The sequence below is a fragment of the Chrysochloris asiatica genome, unplaced genomic scaffold, assembly GCF_000296735.1.
Source record: "Chrysochloris asiatica unplaced genomic scaffold, ChrAsi1.0 scaffold00046, whole genome shotgun sequence".
In the NCBI taxonomy this organism is placed as follows: domain Eukaryota; kingdom Metazoa; phylum Chordata; class Mammalia; order Afrosoricida; family Chrysochloridae; genus Chrysochloris; species Chrysochloris asiatica.
Genome location: NW_006408564.1, coordinates 2,631,031 through 2,654,240, shown reverse-complemented (window position 1 = coordinate 2,654,240; position 23,210 = coordinate 2,631,031). Strand labels below are relative to the sequence as shown.

The 23,210-nt window shown below is 40.6% G+C and overlaps 1 protein-coding gene across 1 annotated transcript in view; it reads right to left on the bottom strand.

Moving 5' to 3' along the window:
• The window catches only part of CACNA2D3 (calcium channel, voltage-dependent, alpha 2/delta subunit 3), a 1,461,104-nt gene that overhangs the window by 273,500 nt on the left and 1,164,394 nt on the right, over positions 1–23,210 (bottom strand). The window contains exons 18-24 of the mRNA XM_006862056.1: positions 21,850–21,933; positions 13,170–13,241; positions 12,843–12,904; positions 11,241–11,308; positions 4,847–4,892; positions 4,590–4,687; positions 1,433–1,526 (exon numbers count right to left, since the gene is read on the bottom strand). Of these exons, the coding sequence (XP_006862118.1) occupies positions 1,433–1,526; positions 4,590–4,687; positions 4,847–4,892; positions 11,241–11,308; positions 12,843–12,904; positions 13,170–13,241; positions 21,850–21,933 (524 nt within the window). The remainder of the gene's footprint in view (positions 1–1,432; positions 1,527–4,589; positions 4,688–4,846; positions 4,893–11,240; positions 11,309–12,842; positions 12,905–13,169; positions 13,242–21,849; positions 21,934–23,210) is intronic.

Sequence of the window (23,210 nt, the reverse complement as noted above, 5' to 3'; positions counted from 1 at the left end):
CAGGTGGTAGATCATAAACCTAGGATTGATCTTTGATGGCTCAGCCTCCCTTACTTCACACAATGAAGCCATCATCAAGTGATGTGTGTTTTACTTTTGAAGCAAGACACAAACACACCTCTTTTCTCTGTGTCCACTATCCATGGTCCAAGTGACAAGTCTTTTCGAGTGCTGTCAGAGCCTCAACTACAGTTCTTATCCCCTTATACTCCATTCTCTACAAAGGAGTGGAGGTCTCTTTTTATTTATTTATTCAATTTCATGTATATCTGATCATGCCTCTCCCCTTCTTAAAATCCTTCAATGACTTTTCTAATACTCAGAGTGTAAAATCTAAGGCCCTGAGCCAGCTGGTCCCTCTGCAGCCTCATCTGTCAACATATTCCAACCTCCTCTCTGTATTCCAGCTATTTGGCCTTCTTTAAATTCCTTAAATATGTCAAATACTTTCTCACCTCAGAGCTTTCACATATGCTGTTTCATCCCTTGAACTAGTTCCTACCCAAGAAAGCCTTTCTTGCCTTTCGTCTCTATGTTAGGCCTTGTTACAATCTATAGTATAGTACTTTTCTTTAATGCAGTTTTTAATACTACAATAATAATACTCTATGCCATAGCTACAGTGATGACAAGGATGATGCCTGCCTTGGTTATACCCATTTTGTCAACATCTAGCCCAGTACCTACATTTAGTAGATACTCAATCAGCATTTGATGAATGAATGTGTGAAAAATGAGAGCAGAATGAATCATAAAAGGGAAAGGAGACAATACACAGAAGGAAAGATGAAAGGAAGAAAGAAGCAAATGAACAAGTGAACAAAAAACAAGAGAACTAAATCGTATATGGCTTGAGAGTACAACAAAAAGAAATGAGTTTTTTTTTTTTAATTATTTAATAGTTACTTAAAATAGTAATAATAATAATAAGTGCTAAAGCAGTATCATCCTAGCCTTTGAGGATAACTACCATTGCCTGCCCTCCCCTACCCCTAAAAGCCCTATTGCAGAAATAAAACCACAGGGTTATATTTGGCACTCTAATGAAATCGAGCTCTCACTTCCCCATCCTATTCACAATCTAGCCTGGCCTGGATCCTGAATTCCCTCAAGATTGTGAAATGAGGAAGCCATGGCAAGGCAGGAAGCAAAGTGCTCCTTCCGCCTCCCTCTCTCGGAAGTGTCACCCTACCTCAGCATACCAAACTTTATGTCATGTTAAAACTCAAACAAATTATATGGCAAACTCAGGAGTTTGCCATCCAAGCCAGAGCCACTAATCTGCTCTAGCTCTTGTGGTTTGGAGCTTTGGGGAAAATTAAAGAACTTTTAACACCAGGCTCCTAAAACAGTTTAGTTCTTAAACCATAACCATATTTCGGACCGTTCATGAGGAAATGGTCATGGAAGGAGGACACGTGCAAGCACTTACTCAGATTTGTTGAGGGCAAGACTGGTCCAATATGCTTCAATTGGAGCGCTCACTACAGCATCAAAGAGAACTTCTTGTATCAATTCTTTATCACCTGTTGGGAGAGGCACAGTTGAGGAGACAGGTTTGGCTGAACTCCCAAGAGGAGACAAGACACACTCTCTGGGCTCATTCTGCAGTCTCTGCAGTCTCCTTTCTCACATGTGTTGTGTTGCTTTATGAGTTGACCTCCCACCAGCTGAAAATAGGAAACACAGCTCTGATCCCAGATATGCTAGAAATACATTAGTCCCCAATGCATTTGGAAGAGATAAAAGTCTATCAAGATGCTTGGGAGTCTCTCACACTTCAGTTTCTGCTTTCTGTCCCATCTAGTAATAGTTCAGGCTATGGACCAACATGTTGACACTTGTATTTGAAGTATGGGTGCAGAAGGAAATACTTATTCAAAAGTTTGCCCTTTCGTCCCTATTTCTATCCTCTATCAAAACCTGCAATTCTCTTTAGAGCCCTGATTTCTGTCCATTGCAAGAAGGAAAAGAGATACAAGAATGCAATGACTAGTGGGATGTACACATTAAGTTTTGTGAAACTTTCCATTTAATTAAGTTTCCATTTCAAAGGGGGGAATATCTGTCTTTATTCACAGTGACTATGGATAGAGTGTATAGAGGAGGCCAAGGAATGAGGAAGCCATCATGAGTGTAGGAGAGGCATCCTAGAGTCATCCAATCATATCATAGAGGGGGTAACTAATTATCCCAAAAGAAGGCCAATTCTCACCTTAGCTGGGGTCCAAGAAGACAAAGTTGTAAAAGTAAGAGCTGGAAACAACTAAACTCATCATCAAAAGAACAATGGATAAACCGAGATATAGGTGTTTAATGGCATTCTATACAATCATTTAAACAAATACATTAGTGCTAAATGATCAGCCCAAATGAATCCCAGTGCAGGAAACTATAAGTTTCAGAACAATACATATAATATGATGCCATATATGAGAGGGGAATAATACATATAATATGACGCCATACATGAAAGGGGCTTCAAAAATTTTTTTGTGGAAAAATGGAATGAAAATATAATGGGATTTTTCTATGAACTTTTAAAAGTCCCCCTCATATATGTATGCATATATTAATATATATACAAGGGTGAGCCAAAAATTATCTGTATTCTGGCTGTAGAGTTTATTTTAATCAAGTTTCAAAAAAGACAAGTACATCACTTTTCGACATAATCTCCTCACTTTTCAATACACTATGTATTACATCTGTAAACAAGCTTTCATATACCCTTATTAGAAAGTGTTTTAGTCTGAGCTGGGAACCATGAATGTACCATAATCTTCACTTCTTCATCAGAGGTGAATCTTTGTCCTCCAAGGGCTTCTTTTAGGGAACCACACAGGTGAAAGTCTGATGCAGCAACATCAGGGCTATAAGGAGGATGCTTTAACATCTCAAAAGGAAGTTTGTGCAGAATGTCAATAGTGTGGTCAGAGGTGTGTGCATTGTCATGCAAGATCACAGTGCCCTTGGATAGCAGTCCTCTACATTTAATCTGAAATTTAGGCTTCAGCTTTTCAATGAGCATCTCCCTATAATGTTGATGGTGGAATCTTTTTCCTGACAGTGTTTAAATATAGGTTCTTGAGAATCCCAGAAAGCTTTAAGCATCAATTTTTCAGCTGATGGTTGACTTTTGAACTTTTTCTTTCTCAGCTATTGAGGCTGTTTCCATTTCACACTGTGCCGTTTACTCTCAGGCTCCTAGTAATGAATCCATGTCTTATCATCAGTAGTAATTTTTTAAAGAAACTCTTACCTTCCTTCGAGTGTTGGTCCAAATTTTGTTTGCAGATGTCCAAATGCTTCTGTTTGTGCTCTTTCGTGAGTTGTTTCAGTACCCATTTTACACAAACTTTTCGAAACCTATGTCTGTCCGGATTATTTCATCAGGAGAGCCATGGCTGATTTGCAAATGATTTGCCACATAATCCACTGTCACTCCTCTGTTTGACAGAATCATTTTGTGTGCATGTTCAATGTTGTCATCAATTGTGGACATGGATGGGCATTTTAATATACCAGAGTGTGGATAATTGTTGACTCACCCTCATGAGTAAGTTACAAAACAATGCTCCATACTGGTTATAATCAAAGCTCACCTACTGCCACTGAGTTCCTTCTGACTCCTGGGGACACTATATAGAGTTCCTGAGAGTGTGACTCTTTATGGGGGTAGCAGTCTCTCATCTTTCTCCCTTAGAGTGGCTAGTGAGTTTGAACTGCTGACCTTGTGTTTTCCAGTCTAATGCTTAACCTACAACACCACCAGGGCTCCTTATATTGTTCATAGATACCTACATATCTATTAATAACACACAATTCATGGAAATTATTAACAAATTCAGGAAAATATTCTATCTTAGAGGGAAATGGGACTGGGCAGTGGTATCACTCAGGGGCTTCAGCATTAACTGCAATGTGTTGTTCCTTAAAAGGTACCTGAAGCAAATATGATAAAATATTAAGATTTGATAAGCCAAATTGTGAATATAAGGCCCAAACCGAAGCTCCCGGCACTGACTTGTGCTAACACATGGTCTGCCCCTGCATTTGGTGAGCACTCCCACTTTTCTGCACTGGCCATCAGTCATTTCCTACTCACTGAGATCTCCAAGACCACACTTAGTAAGGGGGAAAGAAGCACCTCATGTACCCAGAGAGGCAGCATGTCGTATTGGTGACTCCACGTATGGGAGAACCTGGACACCTACATTATGGTCTTTAATGACAGTCTATATCCAGCCCTGGTTACTCATGTGCACAAAAAGGGAGCTGGACTAGTATTTACCATCCCCTCCCAGTTATAACAATTTCCTCCTATTCAAGTGCGCGACTCAATAGTTTGGTAGGGGTACAAATAAAAAACAAAAAGTTAAACTAGGATTGGAGCTTTTATGTCAGTTTTGGTCACCCACATTCTTTCTCCTGTTCCTACAGAAAGCAGATCTTTGGCCAAATTTAATGTGACTGGTGGTTTTTGCCAAAGCAAAGCTTCCCTTGACAACTGAGGCAAAATATAGTTTTGTGTTCACTCCTCCCCACCACCACATGCACACCCAGTATGTTCTCAAAAGCAGACTCACATTGGAGCAGAGGTTCTTTGCCTTTGAGGTAGAGCTTAATAGCTTCTAACTGAGACAAATGACGGTGTTCTGGGTGTAGGTCAGTGTTGCAGTAGGACCTAAGAACATGACATGGCCCAAAACAAGAGCATGTCAGTATTGAAAACATAACCTTCCTTTTCTTTTGAACCAGGAGAACTAGGCAAGGCAACACAAACAACATGAAACCAAAAAAGGCAACAAAGACAAATGCTGGTGAAGGATAGCTTAATTCTTACCATTCATCTGCCAAGGACACATCAGGGTGTTCTAGGTCATGAAGTCCTGGAGGTCAAGGAGAAGGGGATAATGAGAACATACTGCCCGTGTCAAGCACTGACTCCCTCTCATCCTCTCCTGTGGTTCAACTACTCCCAGGTAGGGCTGTTAGAGTGGTTATAAGTGGGCATCAACCCGCAGGATTCCACCTGGTAATGGAACTCTGTTCAAAAGAAATGAGTTCTCTTCCTGGGCAGAACTCTCACCCCACGTCAACCTCTTATCTACCATGCTACTTTGCCTGGTTGTGAACTCCAGGAATGCCTTTGCGACTTGAAAACAAATATCACACTAGTGAGTACTAGAAGAGAAGTTTAGCAGATGGTAGAAAGACTTAGTTTGGAGCCCATATTTATTGTTATAAAGTGCCATCCAGTTGATTCCAACCCATAGCAATCCTGTATAGGGTTTTCAAGGTGGGTTTGAACCACCAACTTTGCTGTTAGCAGTCCAGTGCTTATCCTACAGCACCACGCCAAGATTTCATTGGAGCCCATATTGTCATTGCTGTTAAATGCTGTTGAGTCAGCTTTGACTCTTATAGTCTAAGTCAAAACTCGGGCTAGGCCCAAAACTCCTAAGTGCCCTTGGACAGGTTACTTAATTTTTAAGATGTTAGTTTCTTTGTGTGCAAACAGGAATAATAATATTCCCTAGCTGATGGGTGGTTGTGAGAATGAAAATACAGTTTGAATGATAGGAAATTGCCAATACTCAACTATTTTTGACCAGCAAAATTAGCTAGTTGTTCCAGTCTACTAAATAAAAATGAGTTGTCAATCTGCCACGGTAGCTAGGGAATCAAGCTTGCAGGGCAGCTAGGAATTTCGATAAAATGTTCCAGGTCACCCAAGTTCTATTAAATCACCCTCTCTTTCCTTGTATTTTCTTTTAACTAGATTTGAATAGAACTTCAGCAGATAGCCTTTTCAAAATGATAACCTCAGGAACTCTGATGATGTCTATAGCTGAATTTAGGAGGCAGAATTTCCTCCAGATTTCAGTTGCCCTCTCACATACAACTGTATACAATAAATAGTAAAAAAAAAAAAAAAATTCACCCATCAAATAATCTTATTGTATTTTGTGTGACTCAGGGAAATGATTAGCTTGAAAATCATCACATAAGACCTAAGTGGACACAACCTGGCTCCAACAGTAGGCTCCATCTACTGGTTGAATGATCTTAATGAACTCCATGAGTTGTATCAATTATAATAAGTGCATAATAATTCCTAACTTATAAACTGATCACCCATCTCTCAGTTTATTGTACCATGGTGGCTTGTGTGTTGCTGTGATGCTGGAAGCTATGCCACTAGTATTTGAAATACCAGGAGGGTCACCCATGGTGGAGAGATTTCAGTGGAATTTCCAGACTAAGACAGACTATGAAGAAGGAGAGGTGGACCACTTCTGAATGATTAGCCAATGAAAACCTTAAGAGTAGCAACAAAACATGCTCTGTTAAAGTGCTGGGAGATGAGTCCCTCTGGTTGGAATGACTCAAACTATGACTGTCTCCTCAAAATAGAGTTGACCTTAATGATGTGAATGGAGCAAAGCTTTCAGGACCTTAATTTCCTCCTGGGCACAACCCAAAATGAGAATAGTTACAAACATCCAGTAATATATTAATACAAGAATACATGAAATGAATGAAATATGAATCTAGAAAAATTGGAAGTTGTCAAAAATGAAATAGAACACATAAATATCAATATCCCAGGCATTAGTGAGCTGAAATGGTTGGGTATTAGCTATTCTGAATCAAACAACCATATAGTTTACTATTCGGGAATGACAAATTGAAGAGAAATGGTGTTGAGTTCACTGTAAAAAAGAACATTTCAAGATCTATCTTTAAGTACAGTGTTGTCTGTGATAATACCCATATACCTACAATGAAGACTAGTTAGTATAATTATTACTCAAACTTCTGTAGCAGTCTCTAAATCCAATGATGATGAAATTGGAGAATTCTACCAACTTCTTTAGTCTGAAATTGATCATATATGCAATCAAAATGAACAGATAATTACTGGTGACTGGAATGTGAAAGTAGGAAAGAACGAGGAAGGATCTTCATGTATGTGGAAAATATGGCCTTGGTGATAGAAAAAAATGCTGGAAATAACAGGGCAGAAAGTTGTAAGACCAATGGCTTATGCATCTCATATACCTTTTTTCAACAGCATAGACTATACACATGGACCTCACCAGATGGAATATACAGGAAATGAGTTCTCTTCTAAGGCAGAGCTCTCTTCACATCTAACTCTCTTATTCATCATGCCACTGACTACATCTGTGGAAAAATATGTAGTCAATACCAAGATCAGGAGCCTACTAAAGAACAGACCATCAATTGCTCGTATGCAAGTTTAGGCTGAAGTTGAAGACAAAACAATTCCACAGAAGTCAACATATGACATTGAGTATACCCCACCTGAATTTAGAGTCCATCTCATGAACAGATTTGGTACCTTAGACATTAATGACTGGATATCATAAGAGCTGTGGGATGACATCAAGAACATCATACATGAAGAAAACAAAAAGTCATTAAAAAGACAGGAAAGAAAGATAAGACCAAAATAGATGTCAGAAAAGACTCTCTAATATAGAGATATTAAGGCAAATGGAAGAAATAAGGACATAAAAGAACTGAACAAAAAATTACAAAAGGCAGCTGAAGAAGACAAAGTCAAGTATAATAATGAAACGTGTAAAGACCTTGAGTTAGAAAGCCAAAAGGGAAGAAAACACTCAGATTTCTCTAGGTGAGGGAATTGAAGAAAAAATTCAGGCCTCAACTTGTGATGCTGAAGGAATCTATGTGGAAAATATTGAATGATGTAGGAAGCATCAAAAGAATATAGAAGGAATATACAGAGTCACTGTACCAGAAAGAAATTTCCAATGTTCCACTAGTTCAAGAGGTAGCATATGATTAAGAACCTATGGTACTGAAGGAAGAAGTCCAAACAGCACTTAAACCATTGGTGAAAAGCAAAGCTTTTCAATAAATATGACATTGAGTATATCAATTGTACTTAATTGACTATGCAAAGGCATTCCACTGTGCAGATCATAACTGTGAGTAGCATTGTGAAGAATGGACAATTCAGACAATTTAATTGTTCTGGAATACTCATTTCTGTACACAGAGGAACGTGTACATAGACTAAGAAGGCATCATTCAAACAGAACAAAGGATTACTGAATGGTTTAAAATAGAAAAAAACCATGTGTGCCACGGTGGCACACTATACTTACTCAATCTGTACACTGAACAAATAATCTGAGAAGCTGGGTTCTATGAAGAAGAATGTGGCATCAGGGTCAGAGGGAGAGTCATTAACTACCTGCAATATGCAGATGCACAACTGTACTTGCTGGAGGTGAAGAGAATTTGAAATACTTACTGCTAAAGATCACAGTATGGATGGCACCTCATTGTGAAGGAAACAAAAATCTTCGTAACGGGACCAATAAATAACATCATGATAAATGGAGAAAAGACTGAAGTTGTCAAAGACTTCATTTTGTTGAATCCACAACCAACATTAATGGAAGCAGCAATCAAGAAATCAAGACATACTGCATTAGACAAATCTGCTACAAAAGACCTCTTCGAAGTGTTAAAGAGCAAAGATGTCAGTCTGAGGACTAAAGCTGGCCTGACCCAAGCCCTAGTAATTTCTGTCTCCTTATAGTATGTGCAAGTTGGACAATGAATAAGGAAGGCCATAGAAGAATAGATGCATTTGAATTATGGTATAGACGAAAAATACTGGAAGCACCATGAACTTCCAGAAGAACTAACAAATCTGTTTTGGGAGAAGTACAACCAGAATGTTTCTTGGAAATGAGGATGGCAAAGGCCCTGAGGTGGGACAGCATCTTTCTGAATATTGCGTTAATGATGGATGTTAATTACATCTATTTTATCTAGGCTCAGTTCCAGGAAACTTTTGGCTACAATGTCCTCCCAAGGTCCATTTAACAGTATCCTGCATAACTGATCAAGTCCTGAAGGGCAGATCTTTTTGAGGGCTACCTCTCGAAGTTCCCAAGAAGCTATGAAGATTAAATTTTTCTCTAATTCTTTACCTCAGATTTTGATTTTCCAGAAAAAATCATATCCATTAATAATGCTGAGAATGAAAATGATGCAAATGTTAATTCATTGAATGACTAGTAAGCACAATACATATAAGAGATACAGATAACATGTCAAGGAGATTTAGAAGAAAATTATTTCAGCAGGCAGATCTATATGTAGCTTCATGCCTTCAACCTTAGAAATCACTCCTTATGTGTTTCAGCAAAGTCTATCTGTTCATCTTCTTCCTAATACCTAACATTGGCAAGACTGCTGAAAATTCCTACAGTCAATATGGCAGCATCCCCTAGGGAAGAACCAAGGATTGTCTTTTCCTCTCCAAGAACAGATCATAATAACAATCAAGTCACAGAGCCCTTTTAGATGATGAAACCTCTACTACTTAGTCCAAGGAGGAAACGTTTTCTCAGGCTCTGTTACCAAGTAAAGTTGTCAGGAGCAACGGAGAGAGGAAGATCTGACTTCATTTGTGTAGATAACCAGATTCTACCCCTTGGAGAGGATTGAGACCAATTTCGTACATGGTGGCTACAGTTAGCTCTGTGAGACTAAGATATGAACACACAGCAAAAAGATAATGACTAAAGAAACAATTAAAAAGACAATCCTAATCAAATTTGTATGTGTATGAGTGAGGTCGGGGGCAAGTGAGAGAAAAAGAAGGCAGAAGTAGGCCCATATATTGAGAGTTGAGAGACAAGTAATTCATTAATAATCTCTTTTCTATTGGTCTGACCATGAGCAGTTTCCTCAGCTTGATCTTTGATGGCTCAGACATGATTCTTCTGGCTTCATAGGTAGTGATGTTCACAGAGCCATACAAAAAGCCAGAAAATTCTAGACTTAAAAGAAAAACAAAAAAAATCTCTGAGAGCACATGCTGACAAGTGTCTTGCCAAAGTCACAAAGTTGCCTTTTTTCTGTTGCATGTCTTTAGGAAGAGATACCACACAATTAGCTTCGTCGTGGATACACTTTGGGTTGTGCCCAGTTCACAACGAATCCCTCTTTTCTGTTTCTGAAGATCACTTCTGTGAAACAATGCATGGACAACCAGCAGTAAACCACAGGTCACCTATGGAACTGGGGACCACAGGGACCATTCAGATGATGCTTGTATCCCTGCACATTATTTTAATGAGCCACGGAGTGGTTCATCTTCTGGATGTCACCACACTTATTTGAAATCAGTGCAAAGCAATGAAATAACTGACCGTCCTGCTCTTGGCCATAATTCCTGAGAACACCAAAAAGAACACTGCTCTGGTTTAACTTCTCTACCATGGACATACAAAAACTAACCCCAGACTGGGGCAACTGACTTGGTCTAGGTCACTCAGGGCTCAGTGCCATCAGAAGTCAGCTCTCTGTGAGACTGTAATACTAGAAAAGGAACCTTTCTGAACCTGTTTCCTCCTCTCTACCATCACCATCGATCTTAATGGAATGTTTGGAGATGAGAACGTGAATATCTGACAAAAATTTTAAAGTTTAAAGAGTTGTAACAACAGTTCCTATTTACTAGGTGTTTACTATGTACTGAAGCTTTATGGAGATAAGAGAATTGAGCACTCAATATGCTACTCACTCCCTCTGATCAATGGTTAGCATTTAAATGAACACAGTTCTATTTGGATCACAGAGACCGGGAACCCAAGACAAGTTTGTGGGTCATCTCTGTAACAGATTAAGACTTGCATTTGTATATTTGACTTTTACATTAACTTTTATTTTTTCAGATACTGATTTTTAGGTATAAGAAGAATTAGTTGCTGTATGATTTTGCACATTTAAGAGAAAACAAACAAAAAATCAGTTGTCTTGAAATTGGCTCTGACTCATGGTGGTCCCGTGAATGTGAAAGTACCACTGTCGTCCATAGTGTTTCAAAGGCTAAGTTTTATAGAAGTAGATTTCCAGACTCTTCTTCCAAGGTACCTCTGGATAGACACAAGCCACCAACTTTTTAGTAAGCAGTCAAGCAACTAATCATTTGCACTACTCAGGGGTTGTAAATCATAAAATTACAATAAAGGCCACCACAGATCGGGGTTTCCACTAGTCTGAAACAGTCTAGGCAAGCAAGGTGACATCAAATGGACCATTTTGTCAAATGCCCAGAGAACGGGATGAACAGAGGAATAAGATATTCAATTAATCCAATAGCTGACTCCAGAGCTTTCTTCCCACACCAAAGGATAAGACAGATAAAGACAGCACCTTACCTTCTTCAATGGTTACATTCCCTCGGAAGAAATACTTCCCATGGCCTCTGGAGAGCGCTACACCTAAACTGCAGAGAAACAAAGCAGATCTTGAAATCCATGCATGGCATAGCCTGAAATACACTTGTGGGCTAACATTTTTATTTTCCATTTTCACATTTCCATTTCATGTTCTGTAAACAATTTTTCAAACAGTTTACTTTCAAAACCCCACTGATTATAGTCGGTGTTGGTTTTTCTTAGGTTCAGTCAGCTGCTTCAAAGTAATTTCTGATTAGAAGTGCCAGCAGCAATTGGCTGCTCCTGTGTGTTTGTAAGAGGTGTGGCAAATTACTCGTCCTTCCAGCAAGTTCTTCTCCTGGGTCCCACCCTCAGGGCCATGGACTCTGCTCTTCACTACCACCTTAGACACGTCATACATACATTTAGCCAGAGACAGGTCTTTCTAGACCTCAGTGTTTGGAATGAGGAAAACTGACCCCTTCTCAAGGATAAAAATGAAAATTTCCACTACCACTTGAATGTAGCCACATTATTGTGTTGTGTGCTTCTTTGCCCGATCCTCTTTCTAGTTCACTAGATTTTTGACACTCTTACTGGTTTGATTTATGTTCTTTACTGTTCTTGCCTGAAGTTAGAGACAAGATTTTGAAAACACAGTCTTTATTTGCCAAACCCAATTAGTGGCTCATGTGTTCCCTCAGTTGCTCTTGGTTCCAAGTGGAATCCCCCCCCCCCCCCATGGTCCCTGGCAATATCTGACATCAATGCTAGAATTCATTTTTTAGTGAAATATATAGTCACTAGAGTGAGAAAGATGAGGCTTTCTACTCCTGCGCAAGATTCACAGTCTTGGAAACCCTACGTGGGATCTCCATGAGTCAGAACTGACTGGAGGGGACTTAACAATAACATAATATAATCATTGACTTCTCATTTTAGCTCTGTGAGGCACCAGTTCAGAAAAACGAAGCAAGCTTACTGAAAAAATGTTTTTACAAGAAGTGTTACCACCACACTGAGTTAATACAAGTGGGGGAACTTTAGCACGCACATATGCATTTGAGAAGAGGCAATGAGGCCAAACCATTTTCCAGGGTTTTTATAAAGAGAAATAACAGGATTTAAAAGGAGACAAGCACAGGAGGACAGTTCAGATCAATTGAAACAGAAACACACATCATGTAAGGATGGATATGCCACCTTCAAGTTTGCAGGGATGCCTTTTTAAAAAATTTTTTTTCTGACATGGAAATAAAAGGTGAAATGGAACCCACTAGGCAGCAAGTTAGATGGTTAAGGACCCCAGTAACCCTCTAAACTAGTCTCTCCACCCTTGGTGGGAACTCCCAAAGCTTATTTGCTTGAAAATGAGATGCAAAGCCATGACAAATTGAGTGAGTTCTCTAGGTGAACCTAAACCATCTTCCCCCTTCTGGCAAAACCAAAGCAGCCTGGGAAAAGCCCCTTCCTCACTCTTTCCAGCCTTTCGGCATGGTGTTTGGTTATCTTCAGATGATGAGCTCTGAGAGCGTCAGCAGGTTTTGTACAAACACAACTGATGGGTCTGATGGAATGTCCATGTATTATGGTCAGCTCTACCTGAAAGGAGTACCCTTGATGTCTGTATAATAGTAGTCATTTGTCATCACCAAAACCCGTTTCTAGATTGAAAAAAAAAAAAAAAAAAAGTCGTAGAGAAAAGAAAACATGGTTAGTCTGCGAGGTGACGGTTCCAGAAATAAATAAAAATAAATGGACACACTATGATCAGGTTAACAGTACTACATGAATCTTGTTTGAGATAAGCAAGGACAAGAGAAAAATGATCTCAGTGAAAGATATTTATTCCAGATAGAGCTTTCAAAGCTAATTTTTCACAGTGGTTTGTTTTAAATTAAGCGGCAAGAATGTTTAAGAAAAATGTACCCCTTTGTCCACTGTCTTCTTCACCTCCATGGAAAACTTCCCTGTCTTTCGATTCACCATGGCATTTCTTAGCTACAATGAGAACAAACAATTGATGTGTTAGTTCTCTGGGTTACTATGTAATCTGGGTGCTGCACATCCTCTGTCTTCAGAGGGCATTTAGTGGGTGGTGCAAGGCAGAGCCTGGGATGTTTTGCCATCGAATCTCAGGCACTTTTGCATAAAGTCTGCACAGTGCACTAAGATCTCTAAAATTGGAGCTTCTGAAGAATAAATATCACTGATCTTGTACAATGGGAGGGTGACTAGCAACAATAAAGACATGACTTTCAACTTCAGTTTCGGTACTCATGGAAACCTCAGGACGGTAATAACAGAAAAGGCCGCAGGATGTGCATGAATCCCTGGCATTCAGAGAATAAACCCCCAGCAACCAAGAAGAAAGAATGTGTCTGGGGCCAAGTTACATTTTCAAAAAGGGCACCGATTTGCCATGGAGAAATCATTTTTCAAAACATAATCAAGTTAAAGACATTTTTCTACACAGTAGTTAAAAAACAAAACAAAACAAAACAAAACACATAAGGCCAATCATTTTGAAAACCAGGATTAGCTTTCCACAGCATGAATCATCTTCAAGTGCACCAGTTAATGGACTTGCTGACGGGGCAGTGAACAGGGTGAGCCGGTATCTGATTTTTGGAGGTCTCATCTAGAAACAGTGAGTCTGGCTCTCCTCCCTTCCACCACCCAGCTGACCTCTTCTAATTATGTGTGGCCCTTGTGTGAGTTCAGAGGAGGACAGCAGACGTGGTGATAAAAGATGTGTCGGCATGGGCACCAATGGGAGACGACAGGGAAGGCCACTTAATGGAATAGAAGCAAACGCTGACGTGCCTCAACCTGTCGGCAGCTCTTTCCCAGACCTTTGCCATGGTTTTTCCTCCTTTCTCCTCTTGTCTCCTTTGAGGAGTTTTTGAATAAGATCTAGTTGATAGAAAATTGCAAAGCTTGCAGCAACCTAAATTTGATTCGGGGCTGTCTAGATTTGGGTTCACATTCCCATCTTCTGTGAGAGAGAGTAAAAGCATACGTTTTAGCTGGAGGCATGTATAAAATAAAACATATATTTTACTCTAGATATTTTTCAACAGCACATAATGGGCATTTCTGGAAATATTTTCCCATTTTAACTTTTGTGGTTTTAGATGGGGAGAGCTGGTCCTAATTAAGTCTACTTTCTAACTTTTAAGAACGGCTCGATTTATCTTTAACGTGGTTTTCATTTTTGCTCTTTCTGGTGCCTGCCTAAAGCCATTTGGGACCTTCCCTTCTCACATTCCCCAGGCCAAGTCAGAGATTAGGTAAACCCCTCAATGCGACCCCCACCCCAAACTCCTAGTTGTACTGGGCAACCTAGGGAGCCAAGGAGGGTCAGAGGCTGGGGTCGTGAATGCTTTCTGAACACAAATGCTTAGCTGGGCAGTCTGGTTTTCCCTTTTTCTGCAGTAATTATAAATATAGGTTACATATACTGAACAACTAGATGTGAGGCCGGATAGCACTGTAGGTAAAGAAATGGACCCTGAAGCCAGAACTATGAGCTCGGGCAAATAACTTACCCTCTCCGTGACTCTGTTCCCGCTTCTGGAACACAGGACTAATTACAGCACCCATTTTACAACGTTGTGGTGAGGATTAAATGAGCCATGATTCAGGAAAGCATTCACTAAAGATTAGCTATATGCCATCACCCCCACCGTCTTCTTCTTTATCTTCATCATCATCGTATTCAAGATTGTCCGCCTGACATTTATTTGCCTTCAGACCCCCTCCCAGACATTAAGGTATCAGGCTTCAAATCCTAGCTTCCTTGACACAGATGCCTATATTCTAAACCAGTGTTTATCAAACTTTAAAAATTAAGTAACTTAAGAAATACCTCTCACTGTGAAGATTTCCTCAGATTTTTCCTAATTTAGTCTGCTTCTCTGTTTTTTATTGACCACTAAATGGGTTTTGTGACTTCCTCCAGCCCCCCTGGTTGGAAAAGGGCTGCTCTTAAGAAAGGCAATACAGGATATATCAAGGTTGGAGTGCTGGCACTGACACAGACCAGCCATCCTATGACCTCTCTACTTCTATTTCTTCATCTTTCATTCATTCTGTCAAAAGTCCCAAGTGAGGGCTCCCAGACCCCAGTAACCCTGACAGGTGCTGTAAAAACTGCTCATCAGATTCTTAATGAGCTTTGATAATACTAAAATAGTCCTTAACAAGCTGTTACTATCAGCTAAAAAGCCTTGGTGGTGCAATGGTTAAGCGTTTCGCTGTTAACAGAAAGACTGGTCATTTTGCAGGAGCGAAGACCTGGTGGTGATCACTTCCAATAAAGTTTACAGCCTAGGAAACTCTGTGGGACTTTTATTCTGCCACATGAGGTTGCTATGAGTTGGAATCGACTTGATGGCACATCATCTACTACTGTGAGCTAGGTGATTACTTAAATCATTTAAAAGCTTTAAGATCATGTTCTAAAGTACCATTGTTAAGTCCCTTCTTCAGGTAGGGAAACTGAAGCAAAAGTTTGAGAAATGTGTCCAACTCACAGAGCCTGTCTGCCTCTGAGCCCCATTCTTTTAGCATACTTATGCTCCTCACATCAAGAGAGAAAACACTTGGAGAAAACTGAATCATTTCATAACATTAGCATAGAATTCTTGGGAGTTTTTTGGTTAATTTTTAATCAAATAAAAAATTTTTAAAATGAACCACACAATAAAGGTAGTAACTTGCCTCTGGACTCTTCCACCAGCTTTAGGTACTATGACTGGGCCGGCAAGAAGGCAGTTTTCTGTCCTTACTATCAGGGGTTAAAGGATATTTGGTAATTTTCCAATATCCTGTTCTGTGAGAACACAGCAATGTGAGGCTGTACCATCCTGAAAATGTCACTTTTCCATTGCAGGAGACTAAAGCTTGAGAGGAGCAACTTGCCCAGAATCACATAGTAGGCCAGTGGCTCCACCAACCCTAGGAGCTAGGTTCCACCATGGCAGCAGAGGTGCCCAGAAAAGAGGCAAAGAGGCAGGGACTAACCCTGGTGTGGTGTTCTAAAATAAGCACTGGAATGTAAACTACAAAGTCGGCAGGTCAAACCCACCAGACACTCCTTGGAAACCCTGTACAGGGTCACTGTGAGGAGGAACCTATTTGACAGCATTTAACACCAACAAATATTCTGGAGTGACACTATAGGCTAAGCAACGGACTGCTAAATACAAGGTTATTGGTTCAAAACTTTCTGACACTCCTTGGAACTAAGAGTCGGAACTGATTTGACAACACTTCATAACAACAATAATATTCCACCATGAACGCTTATTTGGGAATTTTCCACTGCCTGGCCATTTACATTTTTTTTGCTGGTGTACTGTTATGAAAAACGTGCTCTGGTAGCATAGTGGTTATGAATCAGGCTACTAACCTCAAGGTCAGCAGTTCGAAACTACCAGCTGTTCTGCGGGAGAAAGATGAGGCTTTCTGCTCCCGTAAAGATTTACAGCCTCAGAAGCCCTGTGCAGGGTCATTATGAGTCGGAACCGACTCCACAGTACTTAATAACAACAACAACAACAACTGTTGTGAATACAGGCAGTGGCAAGTTCAAAGGTCAAGACTGGTTGTTATTGTTGTCGTTAAGTGCCTTTGAGTTGGTTGTGACTCATAGCGATTCTATATAGGGTTTCTAAGGAGCAGTTGATAGCTTTGAACCACTAACCTTGTGATAAATAGTCCAGGCACCACACCAGGACTCCACACTAGAATATTAGGTAGTTATCAAAATTACATTTCCATATGTTCAACTTAGCATATAGCCATTAAATTATCATTGATATCCCCTTTCCCCCACCTCACTGGGTTGTCAAATATCTGTGAGTATGCTAATGCAGTAGATGCTAATGCAGTAGATGCTAATGCAGTAGATGCTAATGCAGTAGATGCTAATGCTAACGCAGTATAAAATGAAGTCATTATCTCCAAGGGCCACTGTTTTTCCCTGTGCTTACATTAATTACTCAGTTCAAATGGGCTTCCCCAGAGCTTCTGATGACTCTGTCTCTCTCATCTGCAACTCAGAAGCTGAAACCGTTTCATGATCTGCTAAAGCACATTGGAGTTAGTGGCCACACTTCCAGTTCCATTATGAACTTGCGACTCTTGCCTCCCTAGGTTACAGCTCATTAAGGTTCCCCTGAAGATGCATTAACCACCTTAGCTTTTGTGTATAATTGTATAATAATAGCTCACTCTTCTAATGGTGGCTTGGTGTCCATATCAGAGCACGAACCTCACCTTCCCCAATGTGCAGATCCAAGACCCTAATGACATGCCTTCCTGGCCAAGCCTAAGAGATTACAGAAAAGGAAACTGCAGTGGATAAACAGGTCTGTCATTCCCAAGCAAGCAGTCAATCAAGATGTGAAAAGACATGGGCCTGGACTCTTGTACAGAAATATCTTCTTGTTCCATGCCTTGCTCTTGGCTCTTGGAATGAATTGTACTTGGTTTGGAGGGCCTGGGGCTCAAAGATGAGCTGAAGAGACACTGGAGAGAGTTTAAAGAAGACCAAACTATCGCCAAAGGTCCCAGAAATATAACTCAAGAGAAGAGACTTAATCAGCTCTGGGGAAATTTTCCAGCAGGATCATCAGATGTATGTGAGTTAACTGGAGGGTCCTAGGAAAAGAGTTTACACTGCAACAGAAAGAGTTTTGGTTGAATTTGAGATAGAATGTGATGAAGTAATATTCATAATACTACGTGGACAAACATTCACACTGCAACAGAAAGAGTTTTGGTTGAATTTGAGATAGAATGTGATGAAGTCATATTCATAATACTATGTGGACAAACATTCACTCAGCATTTCCCATCTTTACTGTGGCCTTACAAGAAGGAAAACATGCATACATTATGAAGCACTTAGAGATGTCAAGAAAGGATTCTATGGTAAGACACACTATAGGGTCAAGAGTAGGACTTTGGGGGCCTGATTGCATTGGTTGCACTCCACCTGCATGCCCCTTGACATATTCTCTCCCCCAGATGCTTTATCTGTAGAGTGGGTATAGCAATCACACCTGCTTCAAGGAATTGTTGTTTTGTTGTTGTTAAGTGCCTTCGAGGGGGTTCTGACTCACAGTGATCCTGTATAGGGTTTCCAAACAGAATTGCTGGGAGAAATAAAGGAGTTTGTTACAGACTGAATTATGTCTCCAAAAATCTGTGTTGTTATTCCTAACTTCTATATGTGTATTTATAATCCCATTTGGTAATGGGCTGTCTCTGTTATGTTGATCAGGTAGAAATAGTGTAGGGCATATATTGAGTCAATCTCTTTTAAGAAATAGAAAGGATTAAACAAACTAGCTGAGAAGCAGAGATGGGGGAAGAGAATTGCTAAGCAACATAAAACAGAAGCTTAGAAGAGACTAGGGCTTTCCCCAGAGCTGGCACACAGAGAAAGCCTTTCTCGAGACCTGGCACTCTGAATTCAGACTTCTCGCCTCCTAAATGTCGAGAAAATAAATTTCTGTTTGTGAAAGCCATCCACTTGTGGTATTTCTGTCATTGTTGTTGTTAGGTGCCATCGAGTCGGTACCGACTCTAGCGACCTTATGCACAGCAGAACAAAACACTGCATAGCACTGGAAAACTAAAGCAGAATTCATCCATGTATAGAACTTAGAACAGTACTGGAGCACAGAGAGAGTTCCAGGTACGTTCATGTTATTATTTAATTATCATATTTACTGCGGCAAGTTTGGGAAAGATAGAAAGGTAATAGAAAGAAAACAAAAATATCATCCTTAATCCCTTAAGCCATCTCTGGGAATTTATAACTGAACAATAAATACTATTTTTTCAAAGATTTTTTTTTTTTTTACCTTTTCAGAGGTGATCCACCCTGATGATTCAGAATGGGATCTGCACCTCCCAAGGTCCTCCTTTGACTCCTAGGTCCGTCCCCCCTAAAACTATCCTCCGGAGCGCTCTGTAGATGCCATAACTTCTCTTAGAGCCTGGGCCAGAGGTCCCTGTTATATGGTTTTTATTTTTATATCTTATTTTAATTTTAGTCGGCCTCTTTTGCATATGTTTTAACAGTACAAGTGGCCTCACATCATTTTTGGAAACACACAGAGTCTGTGTTATAAATGTGGCCATTAAATTCAGCAAGAGTCTAGTTGTCCAAGAGGAGTACTTCCAAGACCTTCTCTGTAGCTGGGTGGCCTCTTCGTGCTTCTTTCTCAGTATATCTGGCTTACTTGGTCCTTCATAGGACTTGGTCTAAAATAAATGCTGCTCTCTTTCATAGAAGTCTTAATCACCAGCATCCAGGCCTGTGGGATTTTGTGTAGACTTCACAAAGCTGTTTCCTACAGATTCCAGAATTCTGATCACTAGAGCCCAAATCTCCAGGAGAGAAATGGTGGCCTGCCTTTTTCTAAGTCAAACATACTGACTGGGAAAGCAACCCTCCTCTCACACCCACCCTGTTCCCCAAGCTCCCAAGAGATCCAAATCAAAGACACAACCAGAGACCAATTTGTAGAGAATAAAATCACTGAATTCACTTGCATTGTGGGAACCCTGAATGTGGAAGCCAGTCCTGTAAATTTGACAAAGCTGAAGAGCAAACAAATGGGGCTGGGAAATCTGATGCTCTACAGCTCCGAAAGAAAATAAGGTAAGGAAATAAACAAAAAAAATTTCTAAATCATTAGTAGTAAAAGGAGATATCAGCACACTGAAAATTAACCTGGGCACAGGTGATGAGTATCGTGCGCTACACAATAACGCTCGAAGTAGCAAAGGGGCGTCAGCCTAGTGCTAGCTGGTGGGGGCTGTGCTTCAAGTTTGCCTCCTGTATTAAGAAAATGGAAAGACAGAAGGATGGAGAAGCGTGCTAGTGACACGCTTAAAGCCTTCTGGGAAAGAGAACAAAAAGATCCAGTGACATCAAAACAAACAGAAGATAAAGCCACAGATAAAGTGAAGATGGAAGAGAAAGGAAAACAATGGAATGCACTCTTTCAAAGTCTCATGAGACAATTAAGCAACTGTAAGTCCAGGGGAGATTCATTAGTGAGAAGGTCACTCAGGAACTGATGACAATGGTAAAAGCAACACCAGCAAGAGCTTCTACGCACAGAATGCTCCCATGTTCACGTAATTATATAAGAACATTTATCTCTTTTAATATAGTCATGGATTTAATCCCCTTTGAGGTATTACCTCTATGAGGTAGGTAGCATTTAGTTTCATTTTACTGGGAAAAATAAACAAACAAAAAAACTAAACAGCAAATTGAAAAGGTAGCTTTGAAGCCAGGCGGTCTAGTTTCAGAGCTATGCTCTTCATGATTGGTCTATGCTGCCATTTGAAATCAACATAATTAAAAGGCAGAGATATGCATGGTGTGTAGCTAAGGTGCAGTATAGTCCAAAGAAGCTGACAGGTCTCCTGGTGGTAATGTTGACAGCAGATTCAAAATTCTACCAGGTTAATGAGCTGATTGATGCAACACTGGACTGCCGGCATGTGGAAAATACGGTGAGGATGAGGAAGCCATCTTAATTAAAGGGCAAAGCTGTTTTGTCTAAACTTGGAATTAAATTGACTCAATTCAGATTAAATTTCTAAAACTGGTATGACTCTTACTTACATTGTACAGGCAAAGAAGGGAATTAGAAATTTATTGTGAGCTGAACGGGTCCAGGGATCAGAGGCTTTGAAGAGAAAAACTGCTGCAGCAAAGAGCTGTGATGTTGGTCACATTTCTGGAATGGATGAGAGCCCAGACTGGGAATTTCAAATGTAGCCACTCAAAATCCCATTGGCCACCAGGAAAGCACGATGGAAACAATACAAGCACAACAGTAAAATTTATGAAAAGACCTCAGACAAATCTGGAAGCGGGCAGGCAGAGGAACGTGACTTTGGCACAAAGGTATCAAAAGAACTTTCGAGCAAGAACCCAGACAGGAACACCTGGGAAGTTGTGATTTAATTAGGGACAGTCCTCCTGCATTCATACAAAGGCAGCCATGTCTAACAAAACTGATTTATTGAGGAAGTAACAAAAAGACCTGACAGGGTTAAGTTGTGGACCTGAGGTAAGTTCCTGACGCACTGTGGTGGGAAGGCTAAGCCTGTGTGGTAAATAACTGTGGGGAGATGCTTGAGAGAGAGGCACACTGGGGAGCAGGCACAGAAGGGGACATGCCAGCAGGAGGGAAGTGGACTGCAAAGCACTGGGCTGCTCTCTGAAAACAGACATCATGCTGGGAGTCGGGGGAGGTCCGGACAGGTGAATTCTGTAGGTCAAGGAACTTGCCTGCTTGACCTCCACCAGCTCTGACTGCAGCAACCCAAGCCTCCTACAGCGCCAGCCAACTGAGGGCACTGAGGAGGCAGCTGGGCCAATCAGCAACAGGGGATGGACCAATTTATCAGATGGCGTGAAGCAGGTGGGTGGCCAGCCTGTCTGTAACTGGCCCAGTTGGAAAAAGAGTTTATAAAATCCCAAAGTCAATAGTAGGACCCACTGTCTCCATGGTACAGAAGTGGGCACAACAGAGTTCTCCATAAAACTGGACAACAGATCACTTACCACGTCATCTCTGTCTTCCCACTCGACCTCAGAGAGGTCAACACTACTATAGTTAGGTTTCCTTCGCTTTTTTCCTTCTTCATACTAGCAGGGGGAAGAGAAAGAAAAGGAAAACAATATCGTGAAATTATTAGCCAAAGCAACAGTTACCCTCCTAGGTTCTGTTTCTCAGGACAGACATCAATAAGAAGTCTAGCAAGGCTGTGGTTCAAGCTTCCAATGTCAGCAAAGGGAAGAGACAAATGTGTTATAAACATTTGCTCTGAGTTGCAGGTGGAGATTGGGGGTAAAATGAACTCTTCATTTAATATGACTTTATCTAGTGGACTTTAAGGTGCTCTGGAAGCATAGTGGTTATGAGTTGGGCTACTAATCTCACGGTCAGCAGTTTGAAACTACCAGGTGTTCCAAGGGAGAAAGATGAGGTGTTCTGCTCCCGTAAAGATTTACAGCCTCGGAAACCCTATACAGGGTCACTAGGAGTCGGAACTGACCCCATGGCACATCACCACCACCACTACCACCAGTGGACTCTGGTTTAAAACAAAACAAAAAACACACCAGTTGCAAAGCATTGTTTTTTCTTCCTTAGATGATAATATGTGTAGGTTTAGGGGAGACCTTTATCTTCTCTTCTCCTAATCATGACACGCAATGTGCTTCTCACATACATTTACCAAAAATCTACTGGCATCCTCCTTGTGCTTTATAGTCGCCCATCCCACCCCGCAACTACCCCCTGGCTTTTATGAAGCCTACCCAGTATTTCATGGTCAGAAAAACAATAGCATGGGTTTCTACAGCAGACTTAGCCCCCTGGTAACATTTTCTCAGACACGCTGAACAGTCTACTTATACAGCAGGGGCCAAGCAGTACTGAAGAAAGCGCTGCTATTTACCCAGAGTTGTGGGTATTGGGGATCACGGCCAGATTTAATCGCCTAAATTAGGGCATTTCATCTGGAAAAGCTGATGAGTGCATTAATAACTAAGGAAGCGGTTTTCAGTCCCATTCCCCCGACAAATCACTGGTGTTAGTCACCCTGCAAGCCAACCATTTTATCGACAGGATGTTCATTTTGGCTGCTGGGTGTTTATAATGTAGGAAAGTCTGCCCTCTACTGTAGGCAATGGATAAGCAGTCCCTTTGGAAGTTCCTGAGATATGGTTAATAGCACATTGGGAAAAAAATGTTGTTGTTTTTTAATATACACATTAATTTATTGTTTTTTGCTCCAGTCACTACATGGGTCTTTTGATTTTATCCTATCCACAAGTTTCATGGCTCAAACATACCAGCTAATCCTCGGAAACCCTGTTATCCAGGGTCACTATGAGTCGGCTCAACCATCAACACTCAC